We start from the raw sequence: 23539 nt of genomic DNA, 5'->3' as shown, positions 1-23539 counted from the left end.
GTAGGTGAAATAGGTCATTGTTTTTTGTTTTTCTTCAAGGCACTTGGGAAATTACATCTCCATGATTTTAAATCAGTATGTTAATCCTTAACTCAATCAAATGATTGGCTTGTTCTTAAGGTCAGTTGTATTAGGTCAGAACTTGACAAAACTGGCTTTTCATTTGCCGCTACAAGTTCCTGGAACTTGCTACAAAGCACTTTCAAATTGGACTCTCTCCCGTCTCTTAATCAGTTTAAGGCCAAGACCAGAGACTTCTGTGTATCTTCATGTGTCTGTTTTGTTTGATTTATACCGTGATCACTGCTTTGTAATGACCTTTTTTTATTATTATCGGTTGTATTTATTTATTGTATGTTGTGCACTCGACCCCATCGGAAAGATGGTCTCTGAGTTTAAATAAAGGCTTCAAATTGAAATTGAAAAATAAAATCTGGAGAGATCTCTTCACCCACATTTGGTTTCTAATACACTGGTTTAAGAATGACTTCTAGAAAGCGAGGCACAGGGCAACAATGTTTTGGTATAATCTATAACAGTCTCCAAGTAGTTGCCTCAGCTATGTTGCTTTCAAGACACTCACTCACACACTCACTCATTCATTCACAGCGGCTTGGAGAGCCCACTCGTTCGCCGGTCTTGGTTCCTCCCAAAGCAAATTACCATTTGAGACACAAACAATTTCCGGGTTAAGCTGGAGGACCGAGTGTGGAGTGAGCGAGTGATTAGAGATTTGGGTATTGGAATTTGGCTACTCAGTACTCACTCACTCACTGCTGGTACTGCCTATCATAAGCCTAAAGATATGGTTTGACATTGAAAATTAACATGGGTGCAACTAGCAGCCACGTCTAGGCAATTAGACAGATGACCTTTGAAGCTCATACCTGCATGACAATGAACTCCAGGACCAATGGCAGCTGAGTGATGTCACCAGACGGCAGGTCAAAGAGGAAGGGGGCATTCCATACAGGGTTGTGGCTCCCTGCTCCTTTTGTCTCCTTGGTGCCTATCACCTTGCCATCCTGACGCAGGTTGATGATAACATAATGGTCTGTGGGAAAGACATTATTAGCCATTATTATCAACCCTTATATGTGTATTAGGGATGGGACAATATGAAAATTGCATGTCACGATTATTGTGGCACACTGGTCGGTTTTCAACTTTGACACACAGCATTAGAATAGGTACTGTATCACTAACAGACTAAAAGCATGGACTTATCCAGTCTAGGACATTTCAACAAGGCAATTCAAAGTGCTTTACACAAAACATAAAGCACATTAAGACACATGTCTTAATGCAAAAGAAACACATAAAAGGACATGAAATAAAACAGAAAAATTGCGTGCAGTACATGAATAAAAAAAATATGTAAAAGGCAGCGACAAACAGAAATTGCTTCAGCTTTGATTTAAAAGAACTGAGAAAGACCTGCACAGTTTCCAAGGAGTTTGTTCCAAATATGTGGTGCACAGCTTCTTCATGTTTTGACTCTGGGGACAGAAAGCAGACCTGTCCCAGATGAGCTGAGAAGTCTGGTTCATAATGTAGCTGTAGTTATACAAGATCAGAAATGTATTTTGGCCCTAAACCATTCATTGCTTTATACTGTGTAGACAGACAGCAGTATTTGGAAATAAATTATTTGACAGACTGACATCAGGGACACCACAACAATGGTGATGTTTCGGTTCACAATACTTCACAGATCTTGGAGCTGGTGGGAGATCTCATTACTGTAGCACCTGCATGGAACCTGGACACAAAAAGAGTAGTTGTCGTCGGAGTGTGCCAGTTTACCGCCCTCAGACTAGAGGCTTTTAACCACATGAACTAAAGTAAGCCCCTATCCCTATTCTGGGCATGTCAAAATAGGTGACCAGTAGGCAAAGAATTATGAACATTTGGCGGAAGGAACCCTAGGAAAAAATGGATGAACATTAGGCAAACATTCTGCCCACTAGCACCCCCCCCAGGTGGCTTGCTGTTCATTTCACCCAACAAGACCAAAGTGGTTTCTTAGGACAGATCAACCAACTTAGCCTGTTAGCCATCCTTAGATCCACACCGCTTCCAATCTCATGATTTTAATTTGAGTTGTTGGGCAGGGCCCGACATTCTGTCAACATTTGGACTGTGGATTGGGCATGAGGGGAAGAAAAGGATAAGTAATAGTGAAGAAAAGGAACAAGAAGGGTTGAGTGCCACAGGCATGTTAGGTCACCCAAGAGGAACTAATATACACAACACATTAACTGCACAACAAGTCTTGAATAGGAAGTTATGTAATCCCTTTCTGAAGCAAGACTCTTATCTACAGTTCCTGAGAAGGGTTGACCAGGGGGCAGTGGTGGAAAGTAACTAAGTACATTTACTCAAGTACTGGACTTAAGTTTCTTGAGGTAGCCAAGGACTTCAAATATCTCGATGCATGGTCTAATGAAATGCGATCTATAAACATTACCTGGAATGAACTACCCATTGGAACCATACATTGCTCTCTGAAACCTCACCCAATGTCCTCCTTGATGACCCCCCCTCTTTAGACCTTCCTCATTATCCTCACTTAAGAAATATTATTTTCCCTTTAAATCCTTTTGAACCCCCCCCCCCCCCCCCCAAAAAAAGGCAATTCACGGTTGTTGCACAAATGCCACGCATCTGCAAAAAGGATGTGTGTTTCCATATGCTTGTGAAATTATACTGAAGCTGTTTCCAGGTCTCACTCAACACCATTTAGTACTTTCAAACCAGCTAAATAAATGGAACAGCGAACGTTTCTTTGATGTCCTGTTTCCTGGCTCTCCAGTGGCATGATGGGAGCAGAGCTGTATTACACATATGGTGAGATATGATACAGGGTGTAAGGGAAATGACGCCCGGCTGTTCAGTTCCTAATCACATTATACTGTACAATGCAATGAGGGAACCAGTCTCTGATTAATGACAGAAAAAAATGGACATGGTGGCTGTAGGCCTCATGACAATGGATTTCTATTGAATGTTTTAGGAACAATTCTGCTTCACTGTACAGGACAGCTAGGAGTGACAGAACAGAGTGGGTAGAGAGAAAGGGAGTGAACGGCATGTGACATACGTGTACTGTCATGGACATCATTCGAATGCATGACATCACAAATGTGTGCTGGAGCTGATGAAGCATAACAAAGAGGATTGATTTGAGCATCAACACACTGTGGAGATTTTGAGCATAAAGCTGCCCAAAATACGTTTTTAACATTGCTTTCCTTACTATAATTCATAATACATTCCTGTTATTAAAGCGATAGCAGTACCATCTGTAAAGCAATTTGCAAATATTGTCAATCATCTTCATCTGGCGATGGTGTGCTCTGTGAGTGAGCAACAAGACGTATTCCATTCACCCTCATTGTATTGCTATTATATTATACTTTTAGCACTCAAATGAACACATAAAAAGTGGCTTCTGCCAATCTCTTCTCTATATAAATTAGTTAAAGTTCTCTGTGTGTGTGTCTCTGTTGGTGTCTCTGGACAAATGTCCATTTATGGATAGTTTCCTGATATAGATAGTACTGACGACATTGACCGCCCTCCCAAGAACTTTGTGGCACTTTCGCCTACGGAATACCAGGCAATGGGGACCGATATGTTTAAGCAGGCACACACAGTGACAGCGCTGACGTCATAGAAATAACATCATAGACAGGCCTCCAAGTACTCTGATGAAGCATGCGAAGTGGATATTCCACCAATTCCACATACTGCAGGCAGTGGAGGCGGTTCTATTGCGTAAGAGAACTTCCATCAAGCGTAATATAAAGCCTAATTTATACTGTGTGAGCCAAGCTGTGGTTCATGGCTCATTAAACTATTGGAGCTATAATGAGCCATGAGCCACACAGTATAAATTATTCTTAACATAAATACAGCAAAAACCCCAAGACATTGTCATCACATGCCCCAGACAGAAAGATGGAGAGGGAGCTACTGCATGCCTCCTGGTGGAGGTTTTTATTTTACTGAGTGCACCTTTCTAGTTGACTTCTGTAACTCCCTCCTTACTGGCCTCCCGGCATGTGCACTTAAGGCGCTCCAAATGATCCAGAATGCTGCAGCACGCTTGGTCTTCAACCAGCCAAAAGTTTCACATGTCTCCATCCTTCTCCGCTCCCTTCGTTGGCTCCCCGCACAGAGTACAAAACACTGATGTTGGCCTACAAAGCAACCAAAGGCATGGCACCCCCACACCTTCACATCCTGATCCAACCCTACAAACCATCCCTCTCACTCAGATCAGCTAATACAAGGAAGCTGTCTGAACCTTCCTTAAAACACCCTGGACAACGCTCCACACGTCCCAGACTCTTCTCCCTCCTGGCTCCTAAACTGTGTAACAAACTCCCCTTTGCAGTTAGAACTGCAGATTCACTCCCAATTTTCCGGCTCACCTCTTCAGACTGACCTTAGCCTGTAGCACTTGACCTAGTTTTGACGACCATGCAGACTTATGCAAAAATGTACATGTAATTTAGATAGCATATCATTTAGACAAATACTAAATAATAAAAGTAATAATAAAAGAATATATGTTTACCTAATATCCTATACTTTCAATGTACAGATTAATATTTTGATAGTATATTGTTTACACTGTTGCTAGGTTCTTGGTTTACCTGTGATCCTAGTTTACTGAGGCACTACACCGTGCCATTTGATGTACCGGTATGTGTGTACCATTGTAAGTCACTCTGGATAAGAGCGTCTGCTAAATACCTAAATTGTAAATTGTAGTTACTATTACTATTGTACCGTCTATCTTTATTGTCTCCGCCAGGCCGAAAGGCATGGCGAGAGAGTATGTTTTACCCCCTGTCCGTCCGTCCGTGTGTGTGTGTGTGTGTCCGTGTGTCCGTCCGTCCGTCTGTGAACAGCTAATCTCCCGCACCGTTGGCTTGATCGCAGCGAAACTGTGCACACACACTCCCTGGATGCCAATTCAGAACCTCTGCCCCAATTTTTTCACATGGGCCTGTTATAGCGCCACCAGGAGGCCGCTTTTTGCAGAACATTTTTTTCACAGTACTCCTACAGATTTTGTCCAAACATCACGCAAATCGGTATACAGTATCTCTATAGTCATTAAACGAAACTGGTCTTTCAGATTTTTCATATTCCATCCTGATTGGCTAAAAATGGCTTCCAAAGTTTGCAGGACTGCTCCGTTTTGAACAAAATGCCTCAAATTATGCACACAGCATGAAATTTCCGTGAAACTTTGCACGCACATTCCCACTAGGCCTAGGAAGAAATGCCACTTGAAAATGTTCTAATCAGCCTCATGGTGGCGCTATAACAGGCCGATTCGTGTTTTTACTTATAACTGCACCGATCTGTGTAAAACTTTGTATATGCACTCCCTAGTGGTCAAGGGAAAACCTTTGCCCTGCATTTTTCACATCTGCCTTTTAAAGCGCCACCAAGAGGCCGACTGATGTAAAACATATTTCTTTATATTACTCCTTAAGATTTTATCCAAATTTCACGCGAATCGGTACACATGATCTCTATAGTCATGTGATCAAGACAGATCTGTTTCATTTTTCCTATTCCATCCTGATTGGCTAAGATTCACATCTAAAGTTTGCAGTAGTGGCTTGTTTTGAACAAAATGCTGCAAATCACCGATTGCGGTCAAACTTTGCACACACATTCACACTGTTGAGGAACAAATGCTACCCTTTTAACATTGGCCTGTTATAGCGCCACCAGCAGGTCTTATTTAGCAAAACAATTAACAATTATTTTTAACAAAATGCCTCAAATCATGAATGCAGTGTCTGATTGCCGTGCAAGGCCTAAGAAGAAATGGCACCCTTTTCACATTGGCCTATTATAGTGCCACCAGGAGGCCACAATAACCTACCTGACCTTGGGGAGACCTGTGCTCCGAGGAGCACTTTTTCTAGTTTGATCTGTGTTTTATTGTTATCCACACACTGTTGAGGAAGCTTGAAGTACAGTACAATACTGTATTGCATGTGTGCAGTATGTGACAATAAACACCACTGAACCTTGCATCTAGAGCGAGTGTGTCAGATTACTCGAGTGGCACCACTTGGGTGATTTTGTCAGATCTTCCACTGCTCTGGCATCCAGCTGGCATAGATGTAAAACACCTCAGAGACTGAGGTACATAACGTGAATCTTTATCCTTGTTACTCTGTGATACTTTCAGGTGAAAAGAAGCACCTAGTGAGATGTAGGCCATATATCAGAGGAGAGGTGGTTGTCCACTCTACACTCTCCTAAGGCCAACGGTGGAGGTTGGCAGTGACAGTACAGCACAGCACACATGAAGGGAATAATGAATGATAAAGTTTGCAAGAAAAATGTAAAATGTAAAAAACAAAATAAAAGTTGCTCAAAGAGTTGAAAACAAGATTTGCTCATAATAATAATCACAAAGAGCTATTTGAATTCATTTATTAGCCAAAAAGCTTTGTACCGTATGTATATCCTCCCAATGCCCCCCCCCTGTATGAATGAATGAACCATTGTAAAGCGCTTTGAGTAAGTTTGAGTACTTAGAAAAGCGCCATATAAATGCAATTCATTATTATTTTTTTATTATTATTATATGTACGATATATACTGTATCTTTATTTGTTTTATTTAACCTGTTTCTATCTCTTTCCCTTTGCTCTCACTCTCACAACTCTCCTCTCTCTTCTCACGGAATTCTACAAAATGATGGAGTGTGCACGAAAAAAACAATTTCACCCACTTCTTTACACCTGTGAACCTGTGATGTGACAAATAAAACTGATTCTTATTCAGTTAGAGCATGTAGTAGAGTATCACATAATGTTTTGCCTGCAAACTTTGCTTGTGACCTCCATGGCCTTACCTGGCACCCCCGGCATCCGTGTGAGCTTGGCCAGGTTCTCTGCCTTTCGCACCATCACCTTGATGCGCTGGGCCAGGGTCTGGTATTGGAGCAGGATGAACAGCTGGCCCAGGGTCCGTGGAGCACACATGGAACTCCTCCTTTGACCCAGCGACTCCTGTGAGCTCAGGCTCTGAAAGGAGGAAACGTGGAGAAATATTGAGAATGGTTGAAAGCAGGGTTCTCTATTTGACACATTTTTTTTAAATGTTGAAATTATTATAAATGTTTTGTTGTTTGGGATTCGAACCCGCAACTCGCTGTTTAGAGCCTATATGTGGTATGCGCCTTAACCACCATTGGCAACACTTCATTTTTCTATTTTTCTATTTTTTTAGGCTTCTCTGCCTTTATTTATAGTCGAAAGTGAAGATCGTAGGGAACGGGACCCGAACCCGCGATGCACTGTAAGGCTACATTAGAGCCTAGGTGCCAGGACCGCTAGGCCAGCAGTCCGGGCCTTGATTCTTCTTGTAAATATATTTTGGTGGGGCATTTTGTAGCCTTTATTGACAGTGACACAGGAGAGAGACAGAAAATCTGGAGAGAGTAGGCGGATGACATTCATAATAGTCTGGCCGGCTGGTTATTAAACTGTGGACTTGTGATCAGAGCATTCTGTACATGTGGTATGTGTCTTAACCACTCGGCTATGGGGTCACCCCGATGGTTTAAAGGAATAGTTCACCCAAAACAATTACTTGTTTTCTATCAATTACACACCCAACGAAGCCTTGAATTCATGGAGATGTTTTAGTTTTTGACGCATTCCTGAGCCTATAATTTGATGACTGGATGTATTTCTGGTAGGAGACACAAAGAGATTCCTTTGAGTCTCCTACCGGATACATTAGCATCTTTCCGCCGGTAATCAAATAATTGGTTTAGGAATGCGACAAAAACAAAAAAATCTCCATGAATTCAATGCTTCACGAGGTGTGTAATTGATAGAAAATAAGTATTTTTTTGGAAGAACTACTCCTTTAACATGTTTTTTTATATAAAATTGTTAAATTGTGATATCATCAAACATAAATATCAAACATATCGGACAGTCTGCATTTCCCCATAGGAAATGCATGTATTTAATTCAGTCTGACCAGAAGCAGGGATATCAAAAGCAGAGGCACATGGATTTCGCCCCCATTCCCCCTCCAAGCAAATCCGACCCTGTGGAGAAGTGTTGGGGATGGAGGAGGAGGGAGAGAAAGAGTTGAGCAGGATGTGTCCTGCAGTTAGACAGATGTTCCCTCATGTCACGGGGAGACTGGTAATGAAGCGAAACTCGAGGTAGGAAGAAAAGCAAAGACAGCAACATGTTGAACATACTGTAGAATCTACATTATGAAAGATGTACTTTAACATGTTGCTGTCTTTGCTTTTCTTTCAGTGTAGATCCATGCTAACAGCCCTCCCTGATATTTAGATTTTGTGCAGCTCAGTATCAGTGTTGGTCACAAGTACATTTACTTGAGCACTGTACTGAAATAAATGCTTTTAGTGTTTGTACTTTACTTGAGTATTTGCATTTTTGGATACTTTCACTTCACTACATTTCTAGGACGGGAAAAAGTACATTATGCGTTAACCCACAGTGAAAATAGCTGATCTACAAGCTCATAACGCATCACAATGCGTCGTGAGCTTGTAGATGTGCTATTTTCACTATCATTGATATTTCTTTGAACATTTCTGGGAAATCTTTGAATTGTTTAAAAAAATGTTAATTTTCTGCAAGACGTTTCACATTTATAGTTGGCCTAAAGCATATCGTCTCTGTCAGGTGGAAACCTGTCAGGTGGAATGTCCAAAACTGTTACTTTTCAGGATTCAAATTCAAAAGTAGCAGAGGTATCAGATCTACAAGCTCAAAACACGTCACTTTGCGTCGCGCTTCGAGCTTGTGGATCTTCTACTTTTGAGTGACGCTGCAGTATGATCTCGTAGGGCGTTAATTTACGAAAAAACACAAAAAGTTAGAATATGGAGATGCACGGTTTCTGCCCGACAACAGCCAATCCAACTGGGTCGTTGAAATGAAAAAGGTTGAGAACCGCTGCAGTATAGAGGATGGAAGGAAGTTCACAGAGGGGAGTGGGAGACTGGGGCGAGGAGGGGGACATGGAACGTTTCTTGACAGGCCACTAGTGTGTAGGAGAATATCTCTAACAAGCACGCTTCATTTCACTCATTGGTTTCCGTCTGCCGCTTACAATTTGCCTGTGCAACCATCACTCACACTAGGCACTGCGGTTTAAGAGGAGAAACAGTACCCCGCCTAAACGCTTTGCCAAACAAAACTCATTTAGCTCAATAACATTTCCCATTGTAGTTGAAGATTTATTTTTCAGAGAATGTGGGAAGAATGTTATTTATATTTTTTACAGTATAAGATAGATTTTTCAGGGAAATTGTGGATTTTTGGGAATACCTACCACCGGTATATAAAGTTCAAGTTGCGTGACTGTTAAGCAGCGGTTGACATCAGCGTAAAGCGACGTTGTGAGGCAACAGTTACATGACTGACATCAGTGCAAATCAACATTGTATGGTAACGGAGAGAAGGATAGGGAAAGGGGAACCATTGTCTAATGGTATTGTAATCTTGTAATCTTATATTAAATTGTCTAATTTTACTACTAATTTAATACTGCACTTGTGCTGTTTTCTCACTGTAAGTAAGATAGAAATATGAGCAATATGAGGCCATGAGCACAAACATATTACAACGCAACTATACAACGTGGGCGTTAACATGACAAAAACTAGCAATGACACCTGCACCTGGCGCAAGATAGGGCCCACCGCCTATGGGGCTCGGTCCTGCATTACACAGACTAGGGAGCTGGCAGCGTCAATTCCGTTGCATGTCAGGTCCTATTGATTCCGACATTTCACATTTGCATTCTCACATACAGCCCCTCCTTCAGGGTTGCAGTGCATGCGTGGAAGCAGCTTAAAGAGCTAGATATTGGCCTAGTTGGTAGATAGAATATCATGGACAATGTATTTTCATTGCAGCTATACTATAGCCTATGTTTTACACTGTTACCTGGACATTTAAGCCAGATTAAATAGAACATATTTAGGGAAGAAAAAAGGCAAACTCAGAAGTCTAAAAGAAAAGTAAGACGTCTAAGCAAGGTCAACCATTATCAAGTGAGTGCATTATAAAAGTACAGTATGTGAGTACAGTATTAAACTGTCCCCAGTTTGACTCAGAACTCCACCACCACCCAAAAGCTCCTGGCTGTTGTTCTGTTGGGCCGTGGCTGCTTTGTAGAACATTGTTATTGAGTAATGCAGCCAGGTCTCTGTGGATGTAACCCAAGCAGAATGACTGACTGAGTCAGTGAGTCATCCAGGAGAAAAGCCAGTGTCATGCTTATTGTACAAACCAAGTCTGTTCACACATTGAGCCCATGGTGCTCAGTCGGACATTAAACAGACTTGGTAACGGGGAGTGGACAGTGTCAAGTCTGTTGCATGTCAGGTCCTACTGAGTTGGACATTTGTGTTCTCACATACAGCCCCTCCTGGAAATTACTAGACAAGTTCAGGATTGCAGTGCACGTGTGAAAGTTGCTCTAGATATACAGTAGAAGTTATACTGTACAGTGTAAAACCTAGAAATACATGCATAGAACAGACATAGCAGTGCTGTACTTCTGTATCAAACACAGAAGAGGAAGTAATCAATTCATGACAGACTCAGAGATGCATTTGTTTGATATGAAGAAGTGTTGCTTATAGTTTCCATAGCAAACATAGCAATAAGTGTCATCAGGTCCCCCAGTAAAGTCAGTGGCTATGAACACAGAAATACTGTAGGAGGCGCTAATGACCTATCTATACTTATTATTATACTTGCAATATACTGCAAAAACGAAATCAAGAGATCAGTATTAAATTATATTGTGATACTTTAAACTGTGAATTATGAATCAGTGTATCTAGATAAGTTAGTAGGGCGAACAATTTTATAGAACATAAAATAAAATAAAATAATGTAATTGAATTAAATAAACAAATTCACTAATTCAATAAGTTAATCCAATCCAAACAAAGTACTAAGCATAGCGTAATGGCATCATTGTGACGGCCCCATGGCCTTTGCTATGGGGTTATGTGTGTGTGTGTGCCTTTAACATTCCATTGCAGTGCTGGGTTGGAGGGTGGAGGCTGAGATGATCAGTGGAAGGGGAGACACCTGGCCAATTGTCTCCTCACTCTATAAAAGCCCCACTCTACAACAGTTGTCTCTCTTCAGTCCTCCCCAGGTCACAGGCGTGTGGCCACCCAGGAGAGCATTTGTGTTTGAGTTCTTTATGTTGAATTATTAGATTCAGTTCCAGTGGGCAGCATGTTTCCCTGCCCTTATGATTTGGAAACTTGATTTATTACTGATTTACAATTATTTCCCTAGCTAGTAAATAAACTTTACACTTATTTATGTATTCCTCCGTGTCGTCTCCCCTTTTTTGTTATAGTCTGAGCCAGACTGTAACATCAACAGTTATGCTATTAACTACAACTAATATATTCACTTTGATACTTTATATTATTACAATTGCGCTGTGAATTTGTAATTTTTTTTACATGTTTGAAAAAATCTTGAAAGTCTTTGAAACATTTTTAACAATTTTGATATTTTTTTACACAAATCTTCTCTTCTGGGGGTCCCTGCCCCTACCACAAAACATTTTCAGATGGGGGGGTCCGTGGCCAAATACCTATCATTTTGGGGGTCCTTGGCACAAAAACGTTTGAGAACTAGACGCGTCGCAATTCAGGGCAATTGCAGAGTGTGGTTGCGCCGACGCGGGTCGCTGCAGTCGGGACTCGAGGAATACGCTGGGAGGAATACCATCGGAGGCTGCGCCAATTACATTGTCACATAACTCCTGAGATAACTTGCGTTTCATTTTGAGAGGATTGATCCCCCCAACATAAGGTTTTTGCATCAAACGGTTACATTTTGAGCATTTGTGGCGCCCCCTATGGATCAAAGTGGAAATACTTTTAGGGATTTGTTGAGTAAACCACCCTTGACATGTGATTCAAATTTGGGATTGACTGGACGTTTCGTTCGTGATTTGTGGCCTTTTTTGTAAAACGGGCCCCTTCCGTTAACTTTGGAAGCCATTTACGGACGAACGGTATGGACTATCAAAATTCTGTTTCGGTCCAGATTATCGCATGGGTCCAGAGATCATGTGTACCGATTTTGGAGAAAAATATGTGGGAGGAGGAGCTAAAAGTGAGCTAAAAGTGTGTTTTGAAGAAAACTCAAAATGGCGGAAAATCTATCCTGACGCAAATGGGCGTGGCCTATATGGGGAGTTGCGTCATGACCCAAGGAATCTAGGGAAAAATAAATTTTGATTTTACGACCTACGGTTCAAGAGTTATAGGCCAAAAAGTAAAGGGGGCTGTTATAGCGCCACCATGTGGCCAATTAGTGTAATTATTTTTTCAATAATTTCGGACTAAATTATGAACCTCCCCTCCAAATCTGGTAACTCTAGCTTACGGTTTCTGAGAAAAAAATACTTGAATTTGAGTTTTTTCACTTTTTCATTAAAGTGGATGGGGAAATTTAATGCACTAATAAATCAATATCAATAAAACTATGCAACCAATCTCTTAGCAAAATACAAGCACACGATTCCCGGTGAAGCCGGTCATTTTGACATATGGCACTAAATTGGGAAAAATAAACTGTGGGAGGAGATGCGGCTCAAAGTATTGTTTATCTAGAAGTGGAATAATAAAGTGTAAGGATTACTATAGTCTGGTTGCCCTGTTAGGGCAACCACACTAACTACTGATTTAGAAGGCATTTGTCGAATCGGCCTCAGGTCTTAAGAACCATAAGCTCAATCTCCTTGCCATCGGCAACTGCAGACCTCTATTCCAAACAGCCATTCTTTGCTGATTTTCTAGAAAAACGTATGTTAAATCTTATTTATTAATCAACAACAGCAGCTGTAAGTTAACAATGTTCAAATAGCAGTCCATAGCACAGAGAGTGCGTTCTGGAGTAGTTAAAGATGTTAAGCATGCCTGCTTCATCTTAATCCTTCTGGATCTCAGTGCTGTGTTTGATACATACCCAGGCCGACTTTTCACTGTCATTAACTTTCTTTGTTCACTGTTACATTTATGTTGCAATTTTCATGACTCTTCTTGCTCTTTCTTTGTTATAACTTTACTGCATTTAATACTTTTATTGATTCTGGAAAGCACTAACTGTATTTGTTTTAGTTTTTTGAAGCACTCAAATGTAGTATCATTATAATTTTACTGTCACATGGCCAATGGTAGAAGATTTTAGTACTTGGCACTGTTTATACACAGTGGGTACGTCGATCTAACTGTATGAAATGTGATGCAAGATATAAAGAGCATGCACGCTCAGCAGAACCCTTCACTATACAAATAAAAGTAAAGTACAGTAGTATAGCTGCAACAGTGTGTTGAATTCTAATGAACATAAAAACAAGCTGACTCACTCGAACTGAAGAGCAGCAATACACAGTGGTGTAAAGTAACTAAGTACAGTTACTCAAGTACTGCACTTAAGTACACTTTTTAAATATTTTTACTTTACTAAAGTATTTCCAATTTCTACTCCACTACATGTATCTCAAAGGCAAATATTGTACTTTTTACTCCACTACAATTATTTGAAAACTTTAGTTACTTTGTAGATTTTGATTGTTATTTCAAAACATACATTAACCACTTCAGCCCTATATATATATATATATATTCCGGCTATATTTGAAAATAGCCGATCTGAAAGCTCACTATTTTCAAAGGATTTTTCTAATACATTTTATACATATGAAAACTTGTGAAATGGGACCTTCTGCGTAATGAGTACTTTTACTTTTGGTACTTTAAGTATATTCTGATGCCAATACTTTGTACTTTTACTCAAGTAAATTTTGAAAATCTGACTTTTACTTGTAAAAGTATTTCTACATTGCAATACCGATACCTTTAATTAAGGATTTTTTTTTACTTTTTCCACCACTGCACTATACAAATAAAAGTAAAGTAGTACAGCTGCTACATGCAGTGTTGAATACTAATAAACATAAAAAACAAGCTGACTCGCTCCAACTGAAGGGCAGTGATACACCATCTGCTCTGACTGTATGTACTGTACTTACTAAATTACTTTAAAACCTCATTCTTATTATTCACGTCACATACCGTCACGTCACAAAACCTTGTATGTTGACCACAGAAACCCACTTTCAAGCTGGTATCCCTATTTTGGGCATGTCATTATAGGCAAAAACCTTCAAAGATATTTTAAAATGTATCAAAAAGTAGCAGATCTACAAGCTCATAATGATACGTTGTGAGCTTGTAGCATTTTTGCTACTTTTGCCTGGCACCGTCATACGAGTACGATTAATTTATATTTTAAAAAAGAAAAGAAAAACATAAAGAGATGAAATATGGAGTTTTGTGCCCAAAAGTGACGATATGCAGATTGTAAGACCGTTGCTTACACAACACCAACATTTTGTTAACAATTGTATTTTTGGAATCCTCAACCATAAACTTCATAAAAAGGATTATTTGCTCAAAATGCACTGATGTATTTTAAAGAAACACGTTTGAACTATTTATGAATCTACCTGCTATCTAGCACTGACCCAAGCCCCAGCCCTATAATGTCACAACAACCACTCTAATACAGGGAGAAAGCATTGATGTAGAGAGCTGCAACTGATGTTATTATTACATTAAAACTAAATGTATTACCATGACAGGAGGAGTCTACGTTACAACACTGACTCACAGCCTGCTTGAGATACAGCTACTGTCTCACACGCTTCCTGAGACAGTTCCTAAAGGCAGACCAATCGAGAGACCTACTGAGAGAGTGGTAGGATATCTTGCATGTCATTAGACTGTTTAATAATCAGTTGATCAATTAAAATTAAACAACCGGACTTTGACAAGACCAACCCCCCTTTCCAGAATCAATTATTTCTCTCACATGAAGTGTGTGTGTGTGTGTGTGTGTGTGTGTGTGTGCGTGTGCGTGTGTGTGTGCGTGTGCGTGTGCGTGTGCGTGTGCGTGTGCGTGTGTGTGTGTGTGTGTGTGTGTGTCCAGCACACCTGTCCTACTATACATACAGAGCCCAATTACATCAACTACCAAACAGAGCATAATCCTTTTTTGCTAATGTGTCTCCTTGCAACGTCCTAGGGCATTAACAGAATAATCGAATATTCGAATATTCGACTATCAAACCACTATTCGACCACTGTACATCAAAGTCTTTTTTTTGGGGGGGGGGGGGTTTAGATATTTTTTCAGTGGCTTTTCTACAGCAGACACGCAGCTGTGAGCTCTGGTGTGACGTCAACTTGCATTCCTTGAGTCGAGTCGTCAATGCCATTGACGATTTTTAATAATCAAATCGATTAATAGAATATTCGAATACTTATAGGTCGAATAATTCGAATGCTAAAAATCACTATTCGTGAATTCCCTAGAACGTACTCCATCTTGGCTTTCTCTGTCTCTGCACTGAGCTATAAAACATTCCCAGGACATTTTTTCCACACCCACACACTAATGGCAAATAAATTGTCAAAGAGCCAAAGCCCAAAATATCCACTGAGTCTTTCCTGGTAACAATCTTCCTCTAAACATGTGTCTTGATATAGGCTAAATATACATCCAGGCCTGTGTGTTCACTGATGAAAAGACCGAAATGGCAGTAGCTGATCAATCAGCTAAAGTGCCACCGCACGTTGCACTGTCGCCATGAGCAACCTCACCGCGGGAGGACATACTGACACTGATGCACATAAATGCTGCACTGATCAAATGCAATTTCCTCCTTGTCTTTGAGACTAAATAAGGTTATGAGTATGATTAACAAATGTCAACAAAATGACTGTAAAAGCAAGGTTATACTCGAAACACACGTATTCACCAAAGAGGCATTAGAAGAATAGAAGTTTCAAGAACACATTTTATGATCAACTGCAGGACACAACGAGCTGTAATGAACACAACGTTCATGTTCATGGGAGATCTGAACACTAAAGCGGGAAATGACAACACTAACGGGGACAAAGTGACAGGGAGACTGACAAGGCTCGGTAACAATAGGACCCAGGAGGGAAGACAAGGACGGAGTTGTTGAGTTGCAGGCAGACTCGAGTGCAAATGATGGTAAATATAAAGTGAGGGGACTACAACTTGACTTGATAGGTAGGGACTACTAAAAGTATAAATAATAGTATTATTCAATCAATCAATCACAATCACCATCTGCTCTGACTGTAGGACTCTACTAAATTACTTCAATCTTAAAACCTTCTCATTCTTATTATTAACATAATAACATCGTCACGTCACAAAACCTTGCATGTTGGAAATGGAGAAAAAAAACAAATGGATGTTCAAATGGATCCAATGTAGCAGCTAGAATGTGAGCCCAGCAAACAAGCACAGACAAATACTATGACAGAGACAAAATGTAACACTAGTTAAATGTCAAGTTCAAGTTCAAGTAGTCTCATTTTCCATTCAGCCTTATGAATACAGACACACGTCAACGATAAGGTGTTTCTTCAGGTTCAGTGCACACCAATGAGACAACGCAGGGTGGTAGTGGCTCAGGAGGTAGAGCGGGCCGATGGGAATCGCTGGGAAGGCTCCCAGTTCGATCCCCGGCTCCTCCTGGCTTAGTGTCAAAGTGTCCTTCACTAACACACTTAACCCCTAACTGCTCCCGGTGAGCAGTTTGGTGCCTTGCATGGTTACCTCCGCTGTCAGTGTTTGAATGTGTGTGAATGGGTTAATGTAATACATACTGTAAAGCACCTTGGAGAAAGTCACAATCGAAATATAGAAATGTACCATTTAACAAGGCATACAGACAAAACAATAGCACAAATAATAACCTGAAGTAGCTGCTGCAGCTGCTCATGCCACACAGACACACAGACACACAGACACACAGACACACAGACGCACAGACAGACACCCGTGTCAGCGCTCAGCGGCAGAGAACGGCCCTCCTATAGCTTCCCTCCCGCAAACACAGCCAATTGTTTTCATTGGAACTCCTAGGCTATTGGTTCACATAGTGGGGTCCGGGGACCCCCAGGGGTCCTTAGGGGGGGTCCCCCAGCGAAATGAGTTAATAAAGCGTCACAATCATTTTAACCCCTTTATCCATATTTTATACTTTGGCTATTCAAAAATAGCAGATATACCGAGTGCCACGCTATGAGCTTGTAGATCTGGTATTTTTGAAAAATCTGTGCAAATCTTTAAATCTTTTTTTAAGGCGAACATTTATAACACAAATCTCTGCTTCTGGGGGTCCCTGGCACAACATATTTTCATGTGGGGGTCCGCGGCCACATACATATCAGAGAGAGAACCACTGGCCTAGGCAAGCCAGAGGCACCACAGAGAAATTACACCCCAGTCTCCACGGTGGTGGGCAGGAACTTTGCCCCTGCAACAACCAGACGCCCCTGTAGGACATACTACAGGGGCGTCTGCATATTGGTGCTGTGTTCATTACATGCACAAACTCAACCAGGCAAATTACTCCTTTGGTTGACTTCGAGCAAGTATCCTGCTTTGAACACTACATCAGCACTGATAGCACATGGACCCGGCAGTGACTTTTTCTGTTGTGGAAATGAAGGGATTTAATATCAACAAAGATCCTGGGCAGTGTCTACCAGACATTGATTGAAAGTGTGCGAACTTTCAATATTGTGTCCTGGTTGAGCCACTTATCTGTGGAGAGCAAAGCCTCCAGAGTGATTAACAAGGGAATCAAAACACACCCAGCTCCCAGAGCTATGAACAGAATGATAAAATCCTGGATGACACATCCCACCCTCTTCACATGCATATCTCTTTTGACATGAGGCCCTCTGGCCGAAGGTTCAGAGAGCCCTGTGCACAGAAGTTCTAAAAATATTTCCCCACTGCTATTGCCCAGCTCAACAACAATTGAAGCAGCAGAGCTGAACAAGCTCATGGGACTTTATATTCAATTCTGTTAGTTGCATTTAATTTTGTATTATTTTACCTGTCACTGGTCAGTTTAATTCTGTACTATGTTGTCTCTTTATGAGGGCTATGCACTTTGCTATTGCTAAAGACACATTTTCGATTATTACATTAATGGACAATAATTCATTGTTTTATCTTGAATCTTAGAATTTTTGTTAGTTTGACCTATTGTTTTAACTAAAGCAGGGTCGCCAATTTGCTTTAGAATGCTGACTGACTAAAGTCCATTACATCACACAGACTATAGCGTGTCACCAGCGCGTCATTAATGCCCTTGCTCTCCAGCATTACTAACACAGAGCGTAGGCGAGCTGCCAGCTCGCTGCACTCAACATGTTTGCTCTGCTCTCGTTAACTACAATGTCACCATGTCCAACAACAGTGGAAAAAAAGGCTAATGGGGGCCCTGATTAGACATTACATTCCTTCATGGATAAGATATGGACTGTTCATGCGTTATGCTGCTCTGATTAAGGTTCACCGATTCAAAGTGACAGAATCAGCGGTCCGCAATACTTTTTTCATAATTTGCAAGTACTTTGTAGTGCCAACAACAATACTTATGTGGTATCCTCTTAACCCACACATGTACACATAAACAAAGACACATGTACTGTACATGCATTAATATTTACTATTTAGTTTACCAGTCCCTGTCACTGCCAACCCCTTACTGCTTGGTCTGACAACCACACATCTCCTCTGATACACATGGATTCGCCAGCCGCTGCTTGTGCAGTAGCTGGCGACTCACTGGGAGGGTGTAAGGCATGCGGAGGACCATGCCATCCATCCCAGTTCCCCTCCCTGTTGAACAGGCACCCTGACCAACCTGTAGGAGCCAAGTGAAACATCAGAGAACACCTCCCACTCCGCCGGCTTCCCACGCATGAACATGGCCAATTGCCAATTGTTGACCAAGCCATGGAACCCCGGTCTCCACAGTGGTGAGCAGGAACTTTAACCCTGCACCAGCCGGATGCCCATGTTTTTGCCATCTTTTGTTTGTTTTGCATTTTAGCAAGGCAACACTATTATGTTGATTTCTTTCAACTTAATGGGTCCACAAGACCAATTTAAAACTAAAAACACCATCACAGCACATCAAAACATGGTTCATGATATATACCTTCTTCAGTCTGTTCTTGAGCGGACTGAGCTCCTTGGTGTAGGTGATAGCGGTATCTGGCTCCCAGTCCATCTCCCCGCACGGCATCTCCACCACCCCCAGAGCTGCCTCTCTCAGGCCCGAGAAGTCCCTGCTGTAGACCTCAAGTCTGAGGGTACAGCCACGGAGCTCATCCACAGAGCCCACCTGCAGCACAATGCTCTGGCCCTGAAGCTCCGGGCTGAGACTTCGCCGGCGTGGTGCCGTTCCCTGCGGAGAGGGGCAGAGAGGGGGCAGGCTAGCTCTAACGAATACCCCGGTGCGCCTCCGCGTGCCCCCCGACAGCCCCAGGATGATGACACACAGAGTGCTGGCAGAAGGAGAAAAGAGGAGAGAAAAGTGCAGCAGGGGCACTGGCTTGGAGGGGATGGAGAGGGAGCTAGAACCGTACTGTGGTTGATATAGATCAACCTGGTGGCCAGGAGGACACATGGCAACGACGGGGGTTAGACGACTGCTCTCGTTGAACAGGATGCTGTCTCCGCACACAGTGCTGCGGCGGTCCAGCGCACGGCGGGTTTTAGACACTAGGCTCAGCTTGGGGATGGAGGGCAGGGAGGCACGGCCATGGTTGGGGGGCTTGTTGGGAGTGCAGGGCACAGCTGGGGTGCTGAGGCGCCTCATGGGGAAACAAGACCTCGGGGAGGGCTCGCGCCTCGGGGAGCTGGGGTCAAAGTGCAAAGTGGTGAGGTCATCCTCGGAGGGGGAAGAGCTACTTTTGGAAGTGGGAAACTCCAGCACATCGCCCTCCAGTGGCTCATACTGATGCTTTATGGGTAGAGAGCACATAGAAGGGGTCAGGGTCACAGTGACTTGTTCGACGGGGCTTCCGCTGGGGTAGGGCACGAGCACAGCCTCCTTGTCCTGGGGGGAAGAACTCTTTTTTCTCCCTCTGCGCCAGCACAGGATGCAGCCCAGAACCAGGCAGAAGCAGAACACAGCCAAACCCACTGCAAGCAGCATCTGCATGTGGACTGGACACAACAGAAAGCAACAGGTCAGGGGCTAATGGGGTTGTCAGTTTTATTCATGTTTAAAATGAGAGTGGGAGAGAGGGGTTGTTTTTGTGAGGGAGAAGGAGAAAGAAGGGGAATGCGTAACCATGTAGAGACCTTTAGGGAACACGTGGGAGGAAAAGAGTGAGAAAGACAGCTGACAAAGAGAGGAGGTGACAGAGAGATGTGACGGACCTAGGCATTATTTCTGTGTTCATTATTTCAGTGTTCGCCTACTTAATCTTTCCAGATTTTCCCTGATGGTCTGGCCTCTCCCACCTCATTGAGGCATTGGTGTAACCCCTAGTCTTTATAAGCTGGTTGATGGCTCCCTCCTGGTTCCTTTCAGGCACACAATTTGGTTTTATTTGGGTTTTGATTGTGTTTAGATGAGCCTTGATTCATGTTACAAATAGTTTAGGTTAGCCCCTACATACAAGATCATAGGACCCAACACCCTGATGCATCCTTCACTACTGACTTCACACCTGATGGTTGGCTTATGTTGAGTTATCTTTAATACATTTATTAATTTCCTTAATCTGTTACTGTGTGTACCTCCCTTCTTTGTTATGCTCCTGAACAAACCGGGCTTAACAAGTTTGGGCTCCTGCAATTTTCTATCTTAAACATTTCAACATTTTAGGTGAGTTTGAGTGGGGTCAGGAGCGGTCAGGAGGCCCACAGTGACAATTTCCCTAATGTATAAGTTAAGCTGCATATAACCGTGTATGCAAGCAGAATGGTCAGTGTGGGTTATGAACTATACGGCTGTAGATGATTGTAGCTGTGCAGCTGTGCCATTTGTGCAGCCTGGCTGGAGCATTACCCATCATCAGCAGTCATCACACAAGAAGACAATACAGAAGGTTTGCAGGTACATAAATAGTAAACCCACCGCCAGTATGCACGTGAAGACTCGGGTACGGCTCAGTACCCATAATCACTCAGTCTCCCTAGTTGTGTATGTGTGTGACTCAGACTGCTTTATTTTGTTGTTTTGGATTAATACTTGGCTTTGTAGTCAATCTTATAGTGTTAAACATGGATACTACTGAGCATCATGATACTTTGGTCTCTGAGTTTCTAAAAAAAAGACAGTCTGGTAGTACTTTAACTCAGTATGCAAAGGCAGATTTGAAAGCACATTTGGGCGAGTGAAAACTGAATCGGTGCCAAGAAAGGCTGATGTATGGGGGCATTAGCTAAATTAAAGATGGACCCCAAAAGATCTTTTTTTACACTCTCTGAGTTAAGCTAATGCAGAGGATTTTACTGCGTAGAGCTGACTCGCACCAAATTACCTTGTGTTGTTTGGACTCTTATTGCTTTATGAAATTAAACAGAAAATGTCTCTGTGTTCACTCTCTAATCATAATAATATTATTTAACACTATTGGCACAGTTTGGTGCAATGGCTTGATCCAAACCAGAGCCAGTGTGAGATTTACTGCCGACAAGTCATGCACATTTCACTGATTACTCATTTATTACGCAGTATGATTTAAAACACGAAAACCACTCGGCCATCTAAGATTTATTTACAGCCAGAGAGACTGTTGAGTGATGCTGTGTGCTGGTGACTCATGCATGCATCACAACATGTCTGCTCTAACAGGGGGAAGCCTAGTTTGTCAGTAGGAATACATATAAAGTCTCCTGTAGCACTTCATGAATTATCATCATACGGCTGACATTAAGCCCTGAGGCCGATTCTACAAGAATATAATCAAATAATCAAAAATAACAGATGTACAAGCACAAAGTGACGCGCTGTGAGCTTGTATATCTGCTTTTTTTTAACAGTTTTCTAAAAAACGTATGTTGCTATATCAGTGGTTCTCACACTTTTCCATAATTGTCAAGGACCTCAAAAAATTTTTGTATTTGGCCGTGGACCCCCATCTCAAAATATTTTGTTCCAGGGACCATCAGAAGCAAATATTGGAGTTAAAATGTTTCGCTTTAAAACTTAAGATATATTCAAAGATTTGCTCAGATTGTCAAGATTTTTCAAAAATGGCAGATCTACAAGGTCGTAGCGCGGTGCCGCGCTATGAGCTTGTATATCTGCTATTTTTGAATAGCCAAAGTGTAAAATAATGCTTTTTAGCTCAAATCTAAACATGACACACAAATGCTGTCCCGGTTTTAATGGGATAAGACAATAAAATGCGCCCTGTCCTGAGGATGATCTTTGCAAAGGATGTGCAATAATGTGACCCTTACATCATCATCATCATCATCATCATCAAAGCTGATGAGCTCCCAGGTGCAATGGATGAATCAATAATCCTTAAACCAATACAGTAATAAAAAATGTTTTAAGCAGCTTCCATTTGGGAGATGAGAGTGCATGAGGTCTGAAAAAACAGATGTATTGCTAAATGGAAAAAAAGGTCTGCAGGCAATATTATGACTTCAAGCACAGCATCCTAAATTAGAAGGATGACTCATACAGGTCAGCCAATGGGGATAGGCAGAAAAGTCCAAAAGGTCATTATGCCAATCTAAATTATCAATATTGTAAAGCACTTTGTTAGGAATTATAACTATCTAGGCTATTATCGTTTCTTTCTGTGCACAATTAAATGTAATTATCCAATCCAATCCACTTTATTTGTAGAGCACATTTAAAGCAACAGCTTGAACCAAAGTGCTGTACATACTAAGTAAACAAATATTAATTATGATCTGTTGATGAGCTGTATAACTTTATACATTGCTGGGTTGACATTATCAAGTGATGAAGCTGCCTTTTCCCATCATTTAAAACACATTTGGATCTTCATTTTATTAGGATAGACTCCTGAATCCAATAAGACCACAATACATCCTGAATCCAATAAGACATTTAAAAATGCTGTTTTTTTTGTTGTTATTGTATGTAACCTGTTGATACATTTTTATGGCTGCGGTTCTATGGTTATATTTCCTCCATTATTTGCATAAAGTGTTTGCTAAAGAACACTTTCTTATTTCAATGATATAAAAAATGTGTCATGAAACAACTTTAAATAAGAAATAATCTACGGTTTCTTACCTTGGAAAGCATTGGGTGACATGTTCATATGTTGTTAGGATATGATGCTTGTAGAGTGTTCAGGGGACAGGAGCTCCATTCCTCTCCTCACTTTCTCTTTGGCACCCAGTCACTGTCTGCTGCGGCACTCACACATACTGCTCCGAAACGTGTGACCCATCTAAAACTGTTACCCCCAGAGGTCGCTGTTACGCTCACTTTGAAAATAAGGTACAGTTACTTGTTTTTTTTGGCGTTGGTGTAAAGTAGGCTAACTATTAAGTACATTTACTCAAGTGCTGTACTTGAGTAAAATATTTAGGTATTTTTACTT

General features: G+C 41.6%; 1 protein-coding gene across 1 annotated transcript in view; it reads right to left on the bottom strand.

The window, feature by feature from the left end:
- Nucleotides 1-23301, bottom strand: part of LOC308091860 (synaptotagmin-5-like) — a 33048-nt gene extending 9747 nt beyond the window's left edge. The window contains exons 1-4 of the mRNA XM_080437601.1: nucleotides 23227-23301; nucleotides 19150-20162; nucleotides 6899-7070; nucleotides 888-1054 (exon numbers count right to left, since the gene is read on the bottom strand). Of these exons, the coding sequence (XP_080293727.1) occupies nucleotides 888-1054; nucleotides 6899-7070; nucleotides 19150-20162; nucleotides 23227-23254 (1380 nt within the window). The 5' untranslated portion in view covers nucleotides 23255-23301. The remainder of the gene's footprint in view (nucleotides 1-887; nucleotides 1055-6898; nucleotides 7071-19149; nucleotides 20163-23226) is intronic.
- Between the last annotated feature and the right edge of the window lie 238 nt (nucleotides 23302-23539).

Source organism: Gymnoscopelus braueri (assembly GCF_963280865.1).
Source record: "Gymnoscopelus braueri genome assembly, chromosome: 1".
NCBI classification, from domain to species: domain Eukaryota; kingdom Metazoa; phylum Chordata; class Actinopteri; order Myctophiformes; family Myctophidae; genus Gymnoscopelus; species Gymnoscopelus braueri.
This window is presented reverse-complemented; position numbering and strand designations above follow the sequence as displayed.